This window comes from Papaver somniferum, chromosome 5 (assembly GCF_003573695.1).
Source record: "Papaver somniferum cultivar HN1 chromosome 5, ASM357369v1, whole genome shotgun sequence".
NCBI lineage: Eukaryota > Viridiplantae > Streptophyta > Magnoliopsida > Ranunculales > Papaveraceae > Papaver > Papaver somniferum.
Genome location: NC_039362.1, coordinates 11,231,688 through 11,253,565, shown reverse-complemented (window position 1 = coordinate 11,253,565; position 21,878 = coordinate 11,231,688). Strand labels below are relative to the sequence as shown.

General features: G+C 36.5%; 1 protein-coding gene across 1 annotated transcript; it reads left to right on the top strand.

Annotated features, from left to right (window-relative positions):
• The first annotated feature begins 8,231 nt into the window (after window positions 1–8,231).
• On the top strand, window positions 8,232–10,100 carry LOC113277266. Its single transcript, XM_026526403.1, has 5 exons — window positions 8,232–8,410; window positions 8,503–8,656; window positions 8,755–8,853; window positions 8,957–9,249; window positions 9,346–10,100. The coding sequence occupies exons 1-4, from the start codon at window positions 8,361–8,363 to the stop codon at window positions 8,981–8,983; spliced, it is 330 nt and encodes a 109-aa protein (XP_026382188.1). The 5' UTR covers window positions 8,232–8,360; the 3' UTR covers window positions 8,984–9,249; window positions 9,346–10,100.
• The last annotated feature ends 11,778 nt before the right edge of the window (window positions 10,101–21,878 follow it).

Here is a 21,878-nt window from a genome sequence, read left to right as displayed (position 1 = left end):
GACAGATATGGGAAACGCCGTTCACTTAGTAAACATCAAAACCATCTATGTTTTTCTATATCCATCTCTTAATCTTTCCATGTGATTAGTTTGACTCCGAATATGATGTCCATAGTGCAACTATCTGAGTAGAGCTCTGTCACTTTATATGAATTTTAGTATGCTTGAGTGCAAACTCGTGTACAGCAATTGGAATTTCGCATCAGGGTACTTCTTCCTGTAGTCAATAAGTATGCCAACCAAGGAGATTCTTTAGTGCCTTCCAAGGTTCTGCGTAGATAGCTAAGGTCTGGAGTACAGGTTTTGTGGGTATATCTCTGGTAAGCCCTCCCGAGACTATAACTCGGCCACTAGGCCACCTAGGGGTTTTAAAGGCTATTGCATCGCAAATGCATCGACGATGCCTGCGACAGTGATTAGGATTTTTTTGTAGTTTTTGATTTGCTCGGGACTAGCAAATAATAAGTTTGGGTGTATTTGATAGACGCATTTATGTGTCTAATAGCTCATTTGTATATATTTTAGTACTCGATATTGTACTTAATTGGTTATTTTATGTATTTGTAGGTGTTTTTGGAAATAATCTCTTGCGGCGAATTTGGCTAAAAATGTGGCATTTGGACCTCCGTTGATAACGTACCGGAAGCGCCTCAGAAGTGTACCGGAAGTATCCCAGAAATACCCCGGAGGAACCCCGAAAAAAAAATGCGGAAAATGCCCCAGAGGACACTTGCTATACGGACCCTTGATTTTGGATAAGGGGTAACCTAATTACTAAGGGGTGACCCATTTCCAGGCATCTGCTAAAGGGAGACCAGCCACAGATAAGGGGAGGTCAACTTCTCAAATTCAAAAGAAAATTTTGGCGGGAAAAAAAGGCAGCAGCGTCAACAGTTTTGGATCAAGGATTTGAGCGACCTAGCAGGCGATTCAATGGGAAAATTTGGTACCCACAGACTCTACAAGACATAAGGGACCTGTTAGAAGCGATTAGACCCATCTAATTGGGCTGGATAAGTCAGAAAATCCACACAAAGTCAAGACAGTGCACACGGTCCCTGTTTAGGGTTTTGAATTGGTTTGAAAGATTTGGGAGAGATTCTTGCGTGGGATATACTTCAAAACAGTTGAGTTCAAGTCAGAGAAGATTTTGGGAGCAATAGAATAGCTCACAGACGCATACAAAGGTCGACAGATGGAATTATTGTTCAAACTGCACGTGAAGAATAAGAGATTTATTCTCGAATTTGATCGAGTTTCTAGGGAATCTGAAGGCTATATAAGTGTTGGTTTACATCAAAGAAAGGTGAGAAACCTTTAGGAGGGAGTTTAGAGTCGATGAGAGCCTAGGAGAAGCAATTATAGAGGAGACAACGCTGCTGCTGCTGCTGCCATTAAAGCTTCTGAAGAACACGAAGAACAGACTCGCAGAGTCCGTCGTTCTTCAGCAGACTTATTTTCGTACCACTGTTGTTGTTTCACAGCAGTAGATAGTTATCGTTTACATCAGTCTTAAATTACCATACACCTTTGTAACAGTGGCGCTGTAACACCATTACAGCGTTGCTAATTCCTATTTCATCATATAATCATCAATAAAAACACCTATTTTAGCCATGAATTTATCTTGTGAGTGTGTTTTTGGGATGAGGAGCTAAACCCATTAGCCGAGACGACGGAGGAAGCCATTGGTACAAAATTTATTGGTATAATTCTAGTTTTTATATTTATTTGTATTATTATTATTTGATTATTTGCACGAATTAAAATTGAATTAATAGTTTTTATTGAGTAATTGTGAATTGACTTGATGAAGCATGCTGGGTTTTAGTAACTTTTGATGTTTTATACTTTTTAATTACAATTATTACTTCAAAAACTTATTTGAGGCAAATATTAGAATTGATTTTAAAGATAAAATTGCATAAGAAGTATTTAGAGTTTACTATTAAAATGGTCATTGGTGGAATCCTAGTCTTGGTGTTTTTCTCTATAACTTTGAACAACTTTATTTAATTGTCTAGTTTAATTTAAATCTAAAAATTGCTTTCTTCACAAGTCTGAAAAGACCCAGTATTTACCACTACTACAATCACTATTTGAAAAACCATCATCAGTGTGCTAACTTAATAACCCCGATAAATTTATAAGATAATAAAAAATTTAAGCTTAAAATAGGACCCAACTAATATATAAATTAATAATCAGTGTAATACCACTATATTATGTGCTTTATTAAAATAAGAATCCAAAGTTGTTAGTTTTTTGCTCACATTCTATATATAATAACAAATATTTTTAAAGCGTTTTCATTCACCGGAGCTCCACGTTGATTGTAGATTCTGGTTGATTCTGGCCCCACCATTTTTTTGTAATAAAATATTGAATTTTAACTAAAGAAATATTATTTTTATAAAAATAAAATAACTAAATCTTGAAAAATATGATTCTTGCCTCGGATAACAAAATCTTGGAAATCTCATAACATGCCAATAATATATCAAATCACGATTTCTTCATGATAATCAAAAAAATAAATCGAATGATCATCACGTGATGAGAAAATAAATTGAATGATCATCAAGTGTCGAGTGTCCGTTTACATAACCAAAAAATGTAATCTTCCTAAACATCCCCAAACTATCAATTAAATCGAGAAAAAATAAAATTTCAAAAATAACCTGATTAGCCCGGTCATAAATCTCTTTTCCGCAAAACTTGATTAGCCCGGTCATGAATCTCTTTTCCACAAATCTTTGTTGGGTATAGATGATTTGGAACATTATGATTTGAATAGAGCTAATACAAAACAAAAAAATGGAACTAGTACAAAACAAACAAGCACTCAAGAAACTATGATTTCCAAAAATTAATTTTCTTACTAAAAAAAATTATTCCATGGTTTATAAATAATGATTCTTTTTTCATATTATTTTCCTTATTAAAAAAATATTATTTCAACTTATTAAAAAAATATTATTTCATGGTTAATATTAACAAAATCTTTACATATTATTTTCCTTTTTACAAAAATATTATTTCATGGTTAATAATTAATTCAGATTTCATCATTAATTCACGATTTCTATAATCTTTATTTCTTGGTTTAATTGAAAAAAATAACAATAATAAAAACAGTTTCTATTCATATACGTGGGAAGATACTTGCCATAGTTTGATAAAAAATATTTTACCAGGGAAATGCGGATATCGAAGATATAGTGGTTAACAAAAATTGTAAAGGTTATGTAAATTTGAAATATTAATTGAAATTATTTCCAAAATATCGTCGTTTATTTATGGAATTTCTAGGCTTGGTCAATATGTGTATGTGTATATATATAACAATCAAGCTTACGCTAAAGCTCTCATCTTTTGCACGTCCCCATTTTTTCTTCTTTTAGGGTTTTATTGACATTTTCTTCTTCTATCTAGGGTTTTGACTGCAATCTTGAGATTTCTATGACGTTTGCTCAAAGTTTTTGCTATCATGTGCAGTTTTTCAATCTCTCAAATTTTTTTCCTGTAATCAATCTAAAAGTCTTTGAAGTTTTTTTTTAGACGTTAATCATGTGATAATATTGAAGCGGAAAATGCTTCGCTGGTTTTCAAAAAAGTGGAGGGACGACCAGCGGACGGAGGCTCCTCGACCGAGCGAACTTCCTAACCTCAAACAGATTCACTGCACATGAGTGCTTTGAGTTCGAGAGATCAATCTGGAGGACTCCGGCTTAAACCAAGAAATGGTTGTTCCAGAGTCAATTCGGTCACAAAGAGGGAAGAGGGTTGATCTGTAGGAGGGACGCTGAGAAGTGTGTGAGATCAATGGTGATCAAGGATTGTGAATGTGTTGTAGGTTTCTGCAAATGAACTGCTGAGTTCAAAATAAGTATGAATTACACTCGATTGATAGAAAGTGTTGCTCACACGATGATGATTGATTGGGCGATGGACGTTGTCTCTCAATCAGTGGTGTATCTCATGGATTTCTTGTCTTGTCCTCAATCGTGAATTCAGAGCTTATTTATATTGCCAGAGTGTAAACACATTGATCTCCAATAAGTGTGTCGGTTGCTCGAGTGGAAGAGCGGGAAATCGTGGTTGCACCAGTTCCTCGTATGTGAGAGGGATGGTTGATTGTCCACCCACTACTTTGCTAACTCCCTCAAATGCTTGCACGACTTACTCACATTTCTCATCGTGGATGGACACACATGCCGTAGGCCGCCAGACCAAAACCCGAATTAATTTCCCCCCATGTGACAGTGATTGATGTCTCATGATTTTTGGAGTCTGCAAGGCAGACATGTATTAATTAGTCAATTGTTGACTGATAGACGATGGGTCTATCATTTAGTCGAGAAAGATTGCCAAATGCTCTATGATTTGTGGATGAACATGTCAGCTGAGACATGGTTCAAATAAACGTTTGTAATTGGACCAACATGATAAATATTGATAGTCTGAGCAAAGGTTGCTCATACGATGAATTGTTGGATATTGATAGTTATATCAATATTCCTCGTGTGAGCAAATGTTGCTCGATTGATGGATTATTGGTAGCGTGACCAAATAAAATATTAATTAAAATATTGGTAGCTGGACTGAATATTATATAATTAATTGAGATGTTTATTATTGTATCAACATAAAATTATTAGTGTTTGAACTTTCTCAGAATTATGATTTGCAGAGCATTCAGTTCAAAACCCTAAGTTTGATCATCAATCGATGACTTACTGAAAACGAGTCATTGAGTGAAGGAGGGAACAGCTACATGGGATTATGGCGACCATGTAACTCCCAGGTAATCGAGTGAGCGTGCGCCAAAGTATTTGTCGACCAGTTGGTGAAAGGACGATCAAACGCTGGTTCAATCATTTATTAAAATAGTGCTCGTCTGAGTTTTAGGTAATGAAACCTAATTTGTGAAGAGATGAGGACCGGCCAAGGAGTCATGTGACCGACACTTGGTGGTTGTCGGACCGTCTAGCGGTATTTAGAACAAATTCCAAGTTAGTTGGAAAGAGTTTGGACCCAATACCAGCAATTGAGAGCAAATTAGGTCAAAATTATGAAAAAGTGTGAGACCGGCTCCTTGCAAGCCTTAGGGCTTGCCTTGGTCGGTCAAGGAAGCATGTCCATGTCACTATGGTGCCCATGTCTCAGTCCTAAGAATTTTGACATTCTTGGTTAGCGTTCGAGCAATATTTTGAATTTTTCAGAAGAGTTTGATCTTAACTGAAACTCTCGATTTTGCTCGAGCGAGTGAGAAAAACTTCGCTCATGTGACCAAAATTTCGAGAATATTAAAATAATAACATTTTAATATTTGTCGTGAATGGCCTAGTCGGTCATGTAATCATTTGACTTTTGGCTTTTCCAGGGTTTGAGCAATATTTGAGAAAATATTGAAAAATTAGGGTTTTCCCTAACAGAGGAGTTTCATGAGATAAAGGAAATAATAATAATGAAATAGGGATTGAAAGGTGTGGGACCGGCCACGACTAGGGCATGAAAGGACGGCTAGTGGCCTCGGTCCCGTGGGTCCTTTACCTATTTTAATTATATTTTTCATCGTTTGAGGGAAAAATAGAGAAACTTAGAGTTTCGTCCGAACGAGGGAATTTCATGAGATAAGGGAAATAATAATTATGAGAAAACAAGGGATTGGAAGGTGTGGGACCGGCCACGGCTAGGGCATGGCCGGCCGGCTAGTGGCCCGAGTCCCGTGACACCTTTCCCTATTTTTATATTATTTTTCATCGTTTGAAGGAAAATATGGAGAAACTAAGAGTTTTGCTCAAACAAGAAGATTTGCTCGAATGAAGGAGTTTTCATGAGTTTAGAAAAATAATAAAATAATGGGAGAGGCATGGGTCGGCCACGTCGGCATGACCGGCAGGCCGGTGAGCCCTGTCCCAAAAACACCTCTTTTATTATTTTATTAATATTAGTTCCTCCCTATTTTGCGTAGGTTTCCTCGTTTGTCCATATTTTTGAATGCTCGTTCGTGTGTTTGGGCGCTTGTTCGTGCATTATTTTCTAAGTACACTCGCACCATTTTTTGGGGCTTACTCGGTGGTGGACCTGACGCCCGATCAGTGAATATTTATTAACGATTCATGGATTCAGTTGAGAATAGCTATGAAACAGAGCAATAAAATTTCTTGAGTATTTATCACCAATTCATGAGATTCAGCTGAGAATAATTCATGAAACAGGATAACAAAATAATTATCTATTACTAATCCATGGAATCCAGCTGAGGATCAACCATGGAACGGAGTAATGAGATAAAATAGATTATTTTCTAGGAATTCAGGCGGTGAATGGCACGCTAGAATTAATTTATTGTAGAATCGAGATGTGAGATAATTGAAGCGTCACACTCATTCTGAGGGGTGTACAGTAAGGGAACAACATGCAGCGTGACGTCCTGGAGGCGTTAAGCTCTCTAACAAACATTATGTTTGGGGAACCGCTCAATCATCAAGGGATTTTGTACACGGTCTCTCTACATAGTCAGGGAACAACGAGCAGCGTGACGTCCTGAAGCCGTTAATCTCTCTAACAAACATTATGTCTATAGAACCGCCCAATCATTAAGGTTCTATGTAGAGGTCATGATGAAATGTGTGAAGCATCGAACGCTCAGCTGAGAGGCCTTTCGAGAAACATATTCATCATGGCTCTGAGAGGAATGCTCGCTCAGTCAGAGATCGTGAAATGGTTTACGAATCATAAAACATGAATCGTCACATACATTCCTGAAACCGTGTCAGAAACACGCAATATCATGATTTTATGATTTTACTCCTTGTTGAAAATCCACAATCAACAGATATCCATGACACAATGCTAAATTTTTTGTCTTACTACAAATTAGGCAAAATGCAAGGTTCGTGATTTGTTCTTCTTCATCCTATTTGAGGTTCTTGTTAAGGTCTTATAGAGGCTCAAAACTACTTAAGTTATCCGAACGTTGCTGAGGCCACACATATTTTGTCTGTTTCATCTCTTATGACATAATTATGACCACTTATACATTAAGCAGTTAACTTGGATATTTTGGATGTCATTTTGTCGAGGATATCACTTTTATTGTGAGTGATGATGGTTAGTGTGAGCTTGATGATGTCACGATTTATTTTATTGTTCTCACCAGTTGCTATTCATGTGGTGTGGTTGGTAAAGTGGCCAACAACCTTCCTTAGAACCGGTGGTCAAAATTTTCGAAGTTAAAATTTTCCAAGCAAAATTTAAAACTGAGTTGATTCGCTCATTTTTCCAGATCCTCCTTTTCCCAGTGAAACTTTGTTCGATTAATTTGGATAGAAATTCATAATCAAATTATTATACTAGGTCTTATGGAGGTTCCCAAATTATTAGATCATGTCTCATGGAGGTTCCCAATTTTTTTCCATATTTAAAAATCGTTGCCTAAGGTCTTGATTTCCGCTCGTATTCCTGCTATTGAGCGGGAATCCCCGTGTAAAAGATTATGAACGGATAATTGTTGTCTTTTTTGGAAAAGTAAAAAGCGGATGATAAATGTCTATTTCATCCATAAACCCTTGCAACTTAGTGGAGTCAAGGGAAAGTTTAGCATAAAAATCGGGTAATTTATATAAATTAGATAATCATCATCCTTTTTGGGAAAAATTAGTATAATCAGTAAAAAAATAAGTGGAGTTTCGGAAATTGGTGGACTTGACAATTTAGAAAGAAAACGGACAATGGTTGTCTATTTTTTTCTTGAAACCAGAAACAACCACAAAAGCTAGGCTATTTCCAAACTGAAGTGGAAAGGCAACAACTCAGAATGGCTTGGGAAGAGCCACCCATGATAAAAGGAATGATGCAGTGATTTATATTTATAAATGCTGGCCAAGTGATTTTTCAAATTTGCCTTTTCCTTTATCCGGAGCCCATGCCATGAGGATATCTGAAAGGGAATTAACCGTCTGTCTGGACTCTTGAGTCTGTAAACATCCGTGCGTCTATGATATGGTCGGGCCACATACTTTAAGTATGTAATCCCTCTTAGTTTTGTGACACCTATTATAAAGTAATAAAATTAAGTCTTAAAACAGTTAAATACCAAAAAGTGTAACTAATTCTTTTTCTTAACTCCCTATTTTTTCTCAAAAGATGAAATATTGATAGGGATTTAGAGGGGCAGATATCCTTGCCATAAACATCTATTCTAGGATTAGAGCGACTCTTTATATACCGAGTTTCCGATTTATGGATGTGCACTCTTCTGTTTCCTATACTATACAATTGTTGCTTCTTCTCATCACTGAATAAGAACCCTAAAACCAAGGACCAAGTTTTGTGTTGAAGGAGAATCAACCATGTTCCCAAGATTTAATCCGGAAGACTGTAATTACTCGGATGCTCATAGGTACAATAACCTCTTCTTCTTATCTCTTCTGGTTAATTTCTTTTTGTTTTATGATTCTTCCATGAACCTAATTCAGATGAGGGTTTCTTTAGGTGTGAGATGGAAGAAGTTTTGGATAATTGGAAGCTTTGGAACTCTGAAGAAAATGTGAAGGTGTTACAGAATTACTTATGCGGTGTAAACACCAATACTCATGGTCTCTATGAATCCGCACAAGACATCCTTACGGAATTAAGGATCCTAAGAGTAAGTCCAATGTTTTAATCATTCATTTGATACAATAAGAGATTGTAGAGATCATTTACTTATGGCTAACCCTAGATTTTTTTTTTTTAATTTCGCAGAGAATTGATTCAATGCTCGATGCCGATGAACATGAATTCCTGCTAGCTTGTTACCTTAGTAAAATCAAACTTGCTAGAGCGAAACAACAAGAATTCAAGGTTTTCTTTCTTTTTGGAAATTCCTAATTCTGATGTTTTTGTTTGGAAGCTAGAATCCATTCACTGAAAATAATGATTTGCTTGAATGAATATGTATATGCAGATGAAAGCTGCAATGTTAGATTTTTAAAATCTCATGACGATCTTCCAGAGGAGTGTAAAAGCTGGATCATTCAGAAAACACAAGTTGAAAGTGGCGACATCACCACTGCATATGATGATGCTAGGAAGTCCTTGGAGAAAAACCAAAGTTTGGAAAAGTTTTTCATCACTAAATTGCAAGAGGTAGTAGGAGTTGATGAGACCATAGATTACACTGGAGATAAATTGACAGATAACGACGAGTATCCATGTACTGATATGGATTTATTGTCATCCATGAAAGAATGCTTCGAGGTGTGTAATGTAGTACTATATGCCTTCATTGTTTCTTATTTTATGATTCGGAATAAATTCTGATGCAAATATATTTATTTCACGTGTTCAATACAGGTTATGGAAAATGAAATCGAGGAGAAGTTGGACAATATAAGGCAGGTGAATAAAAGTCGAAATCCTGCCTGTAGGAGGAGATGTGGACGCATAGTAAAAGGTTTCATTCAGCATTTAGATGAATGTGTTACAGACTTTGAGCTCATTTCCCATAGGAACGACATTGGTCAACCTAAAACTTGTCACCATGTAGAAACACGGGTAGGAGATAGATTTAGAAAAATTCTTCGTATCTGTAAGTGAGTGTAAAACCTGGGTTAGGCGAGATTTAGAAAAATTATTTGTATTAGTAAGTGAGTGAAAAATTGTAGAGCGGATTCATGAATCTAGGCTATGTCATTGTCATTTGTTCAGAGTTTCAGACTATGCCATTATCTGTTTGCTATTAGATCATTAATCGACACAGGACAGTGGTTGGAAACTCTTCTTACATTTGCTCCAGGAGATCTGCAAGAAAACATCCAAACTTCTGTAATGATAGCTTTTTTGTACGTTTCCTTTCGGTAAAGCTTTTCTTTATAGTCCCCCCTCCATTATAACTGTTCGTATCATCGTAATTGAGGCTAGTTTTAGACTCTTCGCTAAAGCAGATGTGGAAACTTGTATTTCTAGTTGAATGACAAACCTGCAAGTATGCTTAGCCACAACTTTAGCCTATTGATAGGATTCACTAGATGTATCATGTATGCTTATTGTAGTATAGTATTGCTGCAATAGCAACTTTGTGAATGCACTTTATATTGATATTGTACTTACGGCCGTAGTTTCAGTATGTGATTTGTGGCGATAGTACAGAGGAGAGGATGTGAAACAGCTTGTAGTGCTTTTCAGATTGAAGATGTGAAGCAAGTGAAAAAAAAAAAACGAAAACCGCTTTGGTTTAATCTCTGCGACTATTAATGGTCTACTTTCAAGTTATACATGTATCTTAATTCTTAACTTCTACAGCTACAATTTTCTGGTTCGTTAGGACATGTAGAGTAAACAGATTCAAGAAATTCTGTCTTTGGTTCAGTACACCATGAGGTTTGTTGTGGACCTGCGGTAGGTTTGTAACAGGCATGACTCTTGCCTCTGTACTTGAGTTCTGAAGTAGCAAATTCTCAATGTATATTTTACAGTTGAGTGGCTGGAGTCGTGAATGATCCAAGTTTGGCTTTCCAAAAATGCTATACGGAAAGCTCTGTAACCAAAATATGTTGATAGTTGTCAGAAAATGCTTCCAATTTAAACAAAGCAAAGAGAAATTAGACACAAACACAACACACCCATTAGTATAAACTAGAAATTGATTTTTTTTTCTTTTTTTTTTTGGTGACTCTGCACTTTGATGAAGCGAAATTAGCTTCTTGTTGTGGCCGATGATAGATGATGCGAGAGGTTTTGCCTTTTTTTTTCTTCTTCTTCTTCGGTTTTTGATCGGCAAAACTAAAAAGATTAAAATCAAGAAGAAATCATTGTTACTTCCCGAAAAAAGACTAAACAAAAACATGGCCCAAAAAAGATTATACCAGAAAAAACATTGAAGCAACCATCTGTTCAGTGGATGGGGATATGCAACATCCAGCCATTTTAGAAGAATGTGGTTGTGTTTTAGGCAAGGACATAGTTTCACAGGATGCATGCATACATTCTTATATACTGTAGCGGCGAAAATGCTTGTTCAAATGTACTCGAGACGGTGAGGAAAGAGAATGAGTCGTACAAACTCAAAAAACCAAAAATCTTCTTTGCCTGAAACTTAAAAACCCCCGTTCATTTCTAGTCGTTTCTTTGTCCCTTTCTCCTCAACGTCTCTTTAACGGTCATTTCCCACCGGCATTCTACCGGTATTCTCTGCCGGAGATAGCTGGTTCTCCCCCTCTCCTTCATCTTCTTTCCTCCCTGCTTTTGTTCTTATGATTTCTCCTATCATCTAATCTCTTAACTAGCTTTTCTTTGTACTAATGGCTAATCAATCACAATATCTCACCAGAAATCTCATCATCACCCAGTGCAACTGCTTATATTCTTACATGACTGAAAGTAAATCTATCACTAGAAGGGATACAATACAGGAATTCACAAACGTCACAAACATCACTAACATCACAAACATTGCTGAAATCGCAGAAATCGCAGAAATCACAGAAAGCTAAGAAATTATAGGAATCATTAAATCTCCAGGAAAAACAAGAATCACTAGCTCCATCGGCCTTGCAGAACTTGTTAGAGCTCGGTCGAACTCGCATGCGTTGCTATCTCAAGCATGTTTATCAATGTTAGTGATCAAAACTATAAGTCTTGATTTCTAGCCTATTATAGCTAAAGCTCTCGGACTAGGATAGAAAGTGCAGCTGAGCGCAAGACTCCATGGCAATCATCATACAAGACGAAGGACTACTCAAGGAACTGGTGAAACTTCATCGACTAAAAGGTATGTGGAGACTTGAACTTTTCTGTCACTCAAAAGTCTATTTACTCTATCTCCTATTCTTGAGACAAAAGTCGTTTTGATATATAGACTTTGTTTATACACATTTGCTATTTCGAGCCGAGTTTATCTCGCCTATCTATTTCTCGAAATAAGTTTGGTAAGCTTTCGCTTTAGCCAAATTCATCTTTACCTAGTGACGAATGTCATGTTATGTTTCAATCACTTTGAAAATTGCTCTGACGAAAAATGGTCTGTGAATAATGGCTATATAACGTCCTCTGATAATGTTTCAATGATTGAAATGAGAGTTTAGATTACATAACCATTGATAGGATATAAGCATTGTTGTGGAAACACATATATGTATAAGTCCTTATTCCTTGAACCAAAGTTTGCGAACTTTGTTGATCAAGAGAAACGGAATGTGTCGTGAGCCAAGACGCGAACTCAGTCCTCCTACTGGCGGAAGTTCTCGAACCGAGAATTTCGTGAGCTTAAGTCCGCGAACCCAGTCCGCGAACTTGAGTAGGTTATATCTAAAATGGTTGTTCTTGAACTCATGTTTACATAAACTAAGGAATGCTTTTGCAAACCGTGGATATAAAGTTCATGAACCGATTCGAGTGAATCAAACCGTTTTTGCTTCGATTGTGTCTTGTGTAGTTGTTAGAGCATAGCTTGGTCAACCTCGCATGCGTTTCTATCTCAAGCATGTTTGTCAATATTAGTGATCAAAACTATAAGTCTTGATTTCTAGCCTACATACCTAAGTTTCAGACTAGGATAGAAAAGTGTAGTTGAGCTCAAGGACTTCATGGCGATTCATCATACAACGACGAAGATCTATACAAGGAACCGTGTAACTTCATCAACAAAAAGGTATGTGGAGACTTGAACTTATCTATCACTCAAAAATCTATCTCTTCTATCTCCTACTTCTTATGAGACAAAAGTCGTATGCTATATAGACTAGATCATACACATTTGACATTTCGAGCTGAGCATTCATTGCTTATCTTTTATCTCGAAATCGTGTGTTGGTAAAGCGTTTCTCTTTGATCAAGTTTATCTTCACCTAGTGACGAAATTCATGAAAAGTTTCAATCAATTTGAGAATTGCTCTGACGTGAATCGGTCTGTGAATAACGGCTACATATCGTCCTCTGAGAATGTCTCAATAATTGAAATGAGAGTTTAGATTACATAACCATGTATTCCTTGAACCAAAGTTTTCGAAATTTGTTGATCAAGAGAAATCGGGAGGATTGTGGAATTGGCTTGTCAAGTCCGTGAACTGTCGAAAGTTCTCGACCGAGAATTTCTGCTGGGATTTTCCAAAACTCGTTTGTGTGCTAAGTCCGCGAACTCAGTCCCTGAACTGGCGGAAGTTCTCTTTCCGAGAATTTCTGCTGAGTTTGGAAATCTCAACCGATTAACTTAAGTCCGCGAACTTGTTTGTGAAATTAAGAGGTTATGATCTAAAGATGTGCTCTGAACATGAAACATTAAATTACTAAGGAATGCTTTATGAAAACCGTGGCTATAATTTTCATGAGACGATTCAATCGAATCGAATCATCTTTGTTTCAATTGTGTCTTGTGTAGTTACATAAGATCTCATAGAAATTGAACAACTCTGTAACTAATTCATTTGAGTCAATTGAAGTAGTTATGGTGAAGAAGAACAAGGTTAATATGAAATGCTCATATGGTTAACCTTTTGGGTTACTATGTTGAACCAACATACACGTACACGTTTGGGCATGGTTTTCACGAACCCAGTAAACGTATACCCAAGTGTGTGTGACAAGCTAAGTTTTTGATCTAAGGGTTGAAAAATATTAGCTTGAATCTAAATCAGGTTTTCATCTAACGATGAATATGGATTGCTTTGTAACTAAGGCAAAACCTTGATTTGAAGGATATATAAAGGAAACATCTAGCATTGTGAAAAACTAATCCCCAAACGTCTGTGTGCTACTAGTGCGCCCGCTAGAGTCGATCTCCATTAACCTTTGATTTTCTTCTCTAAAATCAGGTTAACGACTTAAAGACTTCATTGGGATTGTGAAGCCAGACCGATACTACTTTATCGTAGTTGTGAGATCTGATCTTGCACCTTCTATCGTACGAGTACAATCGATTGATTGACTTGAGATCGTGAGAGTTCTCCGATAGGCAAGATAAAGAAGTCACAAACATCTTTATCTCACTGTTTGTGATTCCTCGAGAATCCGTTGTGTAGTCAGGAAGGATTGCAGAGAGGTGATTGATTAATCTAGGATGTTCTTCGGGAATATAAGATCGGATTATCAATTGGTTCCTGTTACCTTGATTTTATATCTATAGACAGAACAAAACCTAGGGTTTATCTGTGGGAGACAAATTTATCCTCTTATAGACTTTTCTGTGTGAGACAAATCTGTTTATTATCAAGTCTGTGATTTTGGGTTACAGCAACTCTTGGTTGTGGGTGAGATCAGCTAAAGGAATCAAATGCGCAGTATCTTGCTGGGATCAGAGGCATAGGAGTACAACTGTACCTTGGATCGGTGGGAGACTGATTGGGGTTCAACTATAGTCCAGTCCGAAGTTAGTTTGTAGTAGGCTAGTGTCTGTAGCGGCTCAATACAGTGTGCATTCAATCTGGACTAGGTCCCGGGGTTTTTCTGCATTTGCGGTTTCCTCGTTAACAAAATTTCTGGTGTCTGTGTTATTTCTTTTCCGCATTATATTTTATATAATTGAAATAATACAGGTTGTGCCTTCGTGATCATCAATTGGAAATCCAACCTTTGGTTGTTGATTGATATGGATTGATCCTTGGACATTGGTCTTTGGTACCGTCCAAGTATTCCTTGTATTTGATAAAGGCTCTCTATTGTTTTTAGCTTGAGTAAAAATCAAATCAAGAGAGAGATATTAACTCCTTGAGATACTTTTATCTAGATTGAGTCTGACTGTCTAGTTGATTCTCGAGCAAAGTATTTCGGAGTTAGTCCATACAAATTTCTAATCGAAATATTGGGTGGTGTTGTTAGACCCCCGCTTTTTTCAATTGGTATCAGAGCAGGCAAACACGTTTAAGACCTCATGTGTTTGTAGCGATCTGACTCTATGGACAAGAGTACTATTCTCTCTCGTCTAATTATATTAAAGAGAAAGCTGTTCTATCTCGAATATAGAAAAACCTTGTGGTTCGACGAGACAGACAAACAATGGCAGGTGTGTTCTTGATCTCCCCTCGAAAGAGACCTTCTCTTCTAATGAGTGGGATACAGCTGAAGAAAGTAATTTGATTCTAAATCTTGTTAGTATTCAAGCTTTCAGATTGGATCAGCTAAATCTCCATGTCAATATTCTTCTTGGTGTTGTAAGAGATTGGAAAGTCCATGTCAATGCTGAAGATCATCCTTCGTGCTTAATTCTTGAGGCCAGCTTCGAAAAGGATGCCTTGGATATTGAACGCCGTTTGAATAAACTCTCCGTTCAAGGTTGTTCAAAGCAAGCTAATATACCAAGAACTTCTGATGCTTTACATTCAGAAGTAAAAACAGGTGTTCCTAATATTTCCACCAAACTTAGGACACTCTGTAAAAATCTTTGATGATGATATTAAGACGACTTCCTCCAATCACTCTTATGATCAAAAGGTATGTGTCATCTGTGAGACTAAGTGTTCTGTTAGACAAAAGTGAAAACTTAAGTTGAATAAAGACTGCTTAGTTCAACTTCAACACACCCTAAATTTGATTCTCAAAGGTGTGACTGACATACGTATGATTGATCCAATTGGTTTTCGTACCTATCATGTGAATGCTACCAGGAATGTCAGTACAGTGAGTTCCTCCAATGTTCAAAGGCAGAATAAACGTCTTAATAAACATCATCCTAAGGAAGTTAACCACTGTGCTTCTTAAATCAACGTTGATCCTGTTGAGAGAGTCATCCTAGAAAAAAGGAAAATCAATGAGATGAGAAAAGATATTAAAAAGATAGTTGGAAGATATAAAGAGCTTGTCGACAGATTATCCTCTTCTTCATGTCAAGGCACTTCTGGTAAGAACTCTAACTATGTCTCTTATTTTGATGACAGTAAATTTTATGATAATTTCTCATGTCAAACATGATCTTTCTAAGACTAAGAGGAAATACAAACTTAACCAAAGACATAAACCTCGTAATGAGCCTGGGGCTCGTACTTGTGCTAATTAATTACAAGGTTCGAGAACTTACTCATATAAAATCTTGTTGAGTAAGTTGTGTTAAAAACAAGTATACTTGTTGCTTGCATCTGTTACGTTAATCTATTTTCTTATCGTTCGTAGCTAAACTTGTGTCGACAGATCCGCTAAGATCAAGTATTGATTAAGTCAAAAGAAGTTGTTGCATACTGTTTTAAACCGTGTTTTTTTTTTGGTCTTGTTTTCAATTTGTTGAAGGACTTTATTTCTTGGGTACTTGTTGTACCCGAAAGGATTTCGTTCTAGCCCGAGTCAACAGTTTCTGTTTGAAACCCTAAATTGCTGTCCCCAAAGAATATATATCCAACCTCTTAGGGTTGCAAGTCACGTACGTGTACTCCTGGTTGTTTTTGGATTTTCAAGAATGTCTTCCTCCTCCTCTTTCTATGGTGGTTTTTCAAAAGGATTTCTTGACAAAGGTGTTGAGATTGATTCCAAGAAGAAGAGAACAATTGTAGATGAAGATCATCCCAATGCTTCGTGCTTCTTTGCTTATTCTCATGAAGATGTTGAGAAGGATGATATGATCTCTACTGAAGTTGTTCATGACTTTCTTAAGTACTTTGGAGAAGAAAGACAACAGCTTGTTGATACTCTAAAAGGTCTTGATAAAGTGAAATCTGAGTTGGAAAAGGTTGTGTCTGACCTTGGTCTCATAAAATCTCAAATCAATGATCTTCGTAAAGAGAATCATCTCTCTGATAATGCAGGCAAGGCTGTCGTTCACAAGCCGTAAGACTCCTTGTCTTGTGAGGATCCTATTGTGCCCTAATCCCTATTCGTTGTCAAGGAAACAATGGAGTCTGATTCTCTCTAGATTGTCTTTTTAGATGCCTAGGATGTCTTCTTTTTGGATTAGTTGGAAGAATAACTAGTGCTTTGAATAGCGATGATTGTGACTACACATAACTATTTTTGTTTTCATCTTCTTATGTTATTTTTTAGCTTTATCGGTATTAAATTCTAAAAATATTTGAAGGATGTTTTTTATTGCAGTATTTTAATGGTTTGTGATATTGCAATATTTTTATGGGATATGTATTGTTTACGTCCGTGAACTTGAAGGTCCCAGATTGCAGTCAAAAGTTAAGTCGTTCATGAATCGGTATTCGTATTGATGAAAGGACGAATGGACTTTTGACATATACAAAAGTTAGGCCTATGTAATCATTAATTTGATGGAAAATAGGATAAAATCTTTTGTTCAAAAAGGATAAAGTCTATCATGTCGTTATGATGGAAAATAGAATAGATCCTTGTATGTTATCCACGGTATTGATCTTCATTGATCCATTTTATTATGTTTTACCGTGAAGGCTCCATTGTGTGTCTTATGTTGAGCACCTTACAACTAAGTCGATTTACCTTGGATTTGTTGGTTGTTCCATAAGATGATATATGTCGAGCATTAGGAACTAAATTAATCAACTAGTTTGGTTATTTAGTTTGTACTCCATAAGTTTTCTTCCTTATGTCGAGTACATGTACGGTTAAGGTTGTCATATTCTATGATGAATTTAGTCGGGGTTCCATAAGTTCTTTTATGTTGAGCCCAAAATAATTAAATTGATTACTTCGGTGATTAGTTTGGTTAGTTTTATTCCAATTAGATTAATTATAGGTTCTCTTGTAATTAATCTAGTTGAGTTTTCATATATCCCACAAGTTCTTGTGTTGAGTATATGAAAGGCTACACTATCATGTCCTTTGGTTAATGTAGTCATATATTCCGTAAGGTTTTCCTTATGTTGATTATTTGAACGGTTAAGTTAGTCATCTCCGTGTGATTGACTTAGTCGTAGCTCAGTGAGTTTTCTTATGTTGAGCACTTCCAATTAAATCGATCACTTTTATGGTTTGATTTAGTTGTGTATTCCAATTGAATTAATCATGGGTTTACTTGTGGTTAATTTGGTTGAGCTTTGGATATAGAAAATCATTCTTATGGTTTTTAGTGTCCAATATAAAATCTTTCTTTTCTTTCGAAATTAAGGTCGCTCTTGTTGTTCTCTCGGGAATGACATCAAATGGAGGAGAGTTCTTTTGAACTTGTGCTTAATGCTAATATCTTGTGGGGAGTGCGGCTATGGAATTTTATAGGGGTTATCTTGTATCTTAAAACTCCTTGATGAATGCTGTTAGCTTCGGCTATTAGATTGCATCTAAATTAAGTTGGTATGTATTTTTCTTCTAGTCTATGAAATGTCTCTTGTGGAAATTTCATTATGATCCCGTTCTTTTACCTTTGCCAATTTTATTGACAAAAAGGGGGAGAAATAATGTAGTTCACACTACAAATACATATGGTTTTCGGATCATTGTGTAAGGGGGAGTGGTTTCCATGATCGAGATGGAGTATTGACTAAGGAGGAGTGATACATATCACCATAATATTGTTGTTAAAGTCGTGATGCAATTGGACTTTGATGTTACATAATGATACTATGACACTGTATAATAATGATCGAGAATCTCGATTTCTCTCATTGTTATAGATACGGATCTTCAACAACGGTGGTGCTAAACTTACAACCTTTGGGATCATTGGAGTACTTGGAAGGACGAAGATTTCAAGGAACGTTGAAGATTAGACTATGGAATAGGAGCCACTAAAGTTTATCTTTTTTGTATTCCATATGTATTAATAGTTTTGTCACTAAAATTGACAAAGGGGGAGATTGTTAGAGCATATCTCGGTCGACCTCGCATGCGTTGCTATATCAAGCATGTTTTTCAATGTTAGTGATCAAAACTATGAGTCTTGATTTCTAGTCTATTATAGCTAAGTCTCGGACTAGGATAGAAAAGTGTAGTTGAGCTCAAGGAATTCATGGTGATTCATCATACAACGACGAAGATCTATACAAGGAACCGTGGAACTTCATCAACAAAAAGGTATGTGGAAACTTAAACTTATCTATCACTCAAAAGTCTATCTCATACTTCTTATGAGACAAAAGTCGTATGCATAAAGACTAGATCATACACATTTGACATTTCGAGATGAGCATTCATTGCTTATCTTTTATCTCGAAATCGTATGTTGTTAAAGTGTTTCGCTTTGATCAAGTTTATCTTCACCGAGTGACGAAAGTCATGAAAAGTTTCAATCAATTTGAGAATTGCTCTGACGTGAATCGGTCTGTGAATAACGTCTACATAGCGTCCTCTGAGAATGTCTCAATGATTCAAATGAGAGTTTAGATTACATAACCATGTATTCCTTGAACCGAAGTTTTCGAACTTTGTTGATCAATAGAAATCAGGAGGATTGTGTAATTGGCTTGCCAAGTCCGCGAACTGTCGGAATTTCTCGACCGAGAATTTCTTCTGGGATTTTTCAAACCTCGTTTGTGTGCTAAGTCCGCGAACCCAGTCCACGAACTGGCGGAAGTTCTCTTTCCGAGAATTTCTGCTAAGTTTGGAAAACTCAACCGATTAACTTAAGTCCGCGAACTTGTTTGTGAACTTAAGAGGTTATGATCTAAATATGTGCTCTGCACATGAAACATTAAATTACTAAGGAATGATTTATGCAAACCGTGGCTATAATGTTCATGAGCCGATTCAATCGGATCGAATCATCTTTGTTTCAATTGTGTCTTGTATAGTTACATAAGATCTCATAGCAATTGAACAACTTTGTAACTAGTTCATTTGAGTCAATTGAACTAGTTATGGTGAATAAGAATAAAGTTAATATGAAATGCTCATATGGTTAACCTTTTGGGTTACTATGTTGAACCAACATACACGTACACGTTTGGGCATGGTTTTCACGAACCCAGTAAACGTCTACCCAAGTGTGTATGACAAGCTAAGTTTTCGATCTAACGGTTGAGAAATATTAGCTTGAATCTAAATCAGGTTTTCATCTAACGGTGAATATGGATTGTTTTGTAACTAAGGAAAAACCCTGATTTGAAGGATATATAAAGGAGACATCTAGCATTATGCAAAAGTAATCCCCACACGTATGTGTGCTACTAGTGCTCCCGCTAGAGTCTATCTCCATTAACCTTTGATTTTCTTCTCTAAAATCAGGTTAACGACTTAAAGACTTCATTGGGATTGTGAAGCCAGACCGATACTACTTTATCGTAGTTGTGTGATCTGATCTTGCATCTTCTATCGTTAGAGTACAATCGATTGATTGACTTGAGATCGTGAGAGTTCTCCGATAGGCAAGATAAAGAAGTCACAAACATCTTCGTCTCACTGTTTGTGATTCCTCGACAATCCGCTTCTGTAGTCAGGAAGGATTGTAGAGAGGTGATTGATTAATCTAGGATGTTCTTCGGGAATATAAGACTGGATTATCAATTGGTTCCTGTTACCTTGATTTTATATCTAAAGACGGAACAAAACCTAGGGCTTATCTGTGGGAGACAGATTTATCCTATTATAGACTTTTCTGTGTCAGACAGATCTGTTTATTATCAAGTCTGTGATTTTGGGTTACAGCAACTCTTGGTTGTGGGTGAGATCAGCTAAGGGAATCAAGTGCGCAGTATCCTGCTGGGATCAGAGGCGTAGGAGTACAAATGTACCTTGGATCGGTGGGAGACTGATTGGGGTTCAACTATAGTCCAGTCCGAAGTTAGTTTGCAGTAGGCTAGTGTCTGTAGCGGCTTAATACAATGTGTATTCAATCTGGATTAGGTCCCGGGGTTTTTCTGCATTTGCGGTTTCCTCGTTAACAAAATTTCTGGTGTCTGTGTTGTTTCTTTTCCGCATTATATTTTATATAATTGAAATAATACAGGTTGTGCCTTCGTGATCATCAATTGGAAATCCAACCTTTGGTTGTTGATTGATATTGATTGATCCTTGGGCATTGGTGTTTGGTACCGTCCAAGTATTCCTTGTATTTGATAAAGACTCTCTATTGTCTTTAGCTTGAATAAAAATCAAATCAAGAGAGAGATATTAACTCCTTGAGATACTTTTATCTAGATTGAGTCTGACTGTCTAGTTGATTCTCTAGCAAAGTATTTCGGAGTTAGTCTATACAGATTGCTAATCAAAATATTGGGTGGTGTTGTTAGACCCCCGCTTTTTCAGTAGTTACATAATATCTAAGCAATTGAACAACTCTCTAACTAGTTCATTTGAGTCATTTGAACTAGTTATGGTGAAGAAGAATATGGTGGATATGAAAGTGATAATATGGCTAATCATTTGGTTAGCTATTGTTTAACCAACAAATGTTAATGTTTGGTAACAGTTACATAAACCCAAAATTGGACATTTCATTTGTGTGTAACAAGCTAAGTTTTCGATCCAACGGTTGAGAAAAATTAGCTTGAATCTAATCAGGATTTCATCTAACTGTGAATATTGAATGCTTTGTTACCAAGCTAACATTGATTGCAAACCCTGATTTGAAAGACTATATAAGAGAGAACTCTAGCAAATGGGAAACCTAATCCCCACACCTTACGTGTGATACTAGTTGCATAATCTAGAGTCGATTCTCCTTTAATGTTGGTTTTTCTTCTCTAAACCAGGTTAACCACTTAAAGACTTTATTGGGATTGTGAAGCCAGACCGATACTACTTTTCTTGTAGTTGTGTGATCTAATCTTGTTGTTTCTATCATTTTGAGTACGATCATAATGATTGACTTGAGATTTATATATCCGCTAAGCAAGATAGAAAAGTAATCACAAACATCTTCGTCTCATCGTTTGTGATTCCACAATATCTTTTTTCGCTGCACGATTAAGATTATTGTGAGGTGATTGATAATACTACGTTGTTCTTCGGGAATATAAGTCCGGGTTATTAATTGGTTCCTGTTCACCTTGATTTATCAAAAGACGGAACAAAACTCGTAGGTATATTCGTGGGAGACAAATTTATCTATTACG

What these genes read in the sequence shown, in the direction of transcription:
- LOC113277266 (XM_026526403.1), top strand. Translation starts at nt 8,361, where the DNA reads ATGTTCCCAAGATTTAATCCGGAAGACTGTAATTACTCGGATGCTCAT. An exon ending in AATTACTCGGATGCTCATAG is followed by an intron (nt 8,411 to 8,502) that starts GTACAATAACCT and finishes GGGTTTCTTTAG; the next exon opens with GTGTGAGATGGAAGAAGTTT. An exon ending in CGGAATTAAGGATCCTAAGA is followed by an intron (nt 8,657 to 8,754) that starts GTAAGTCCAATG and finishes TTAATTTCGCAG; the next exon opens with AGAATTGATTCAATGCTCGA.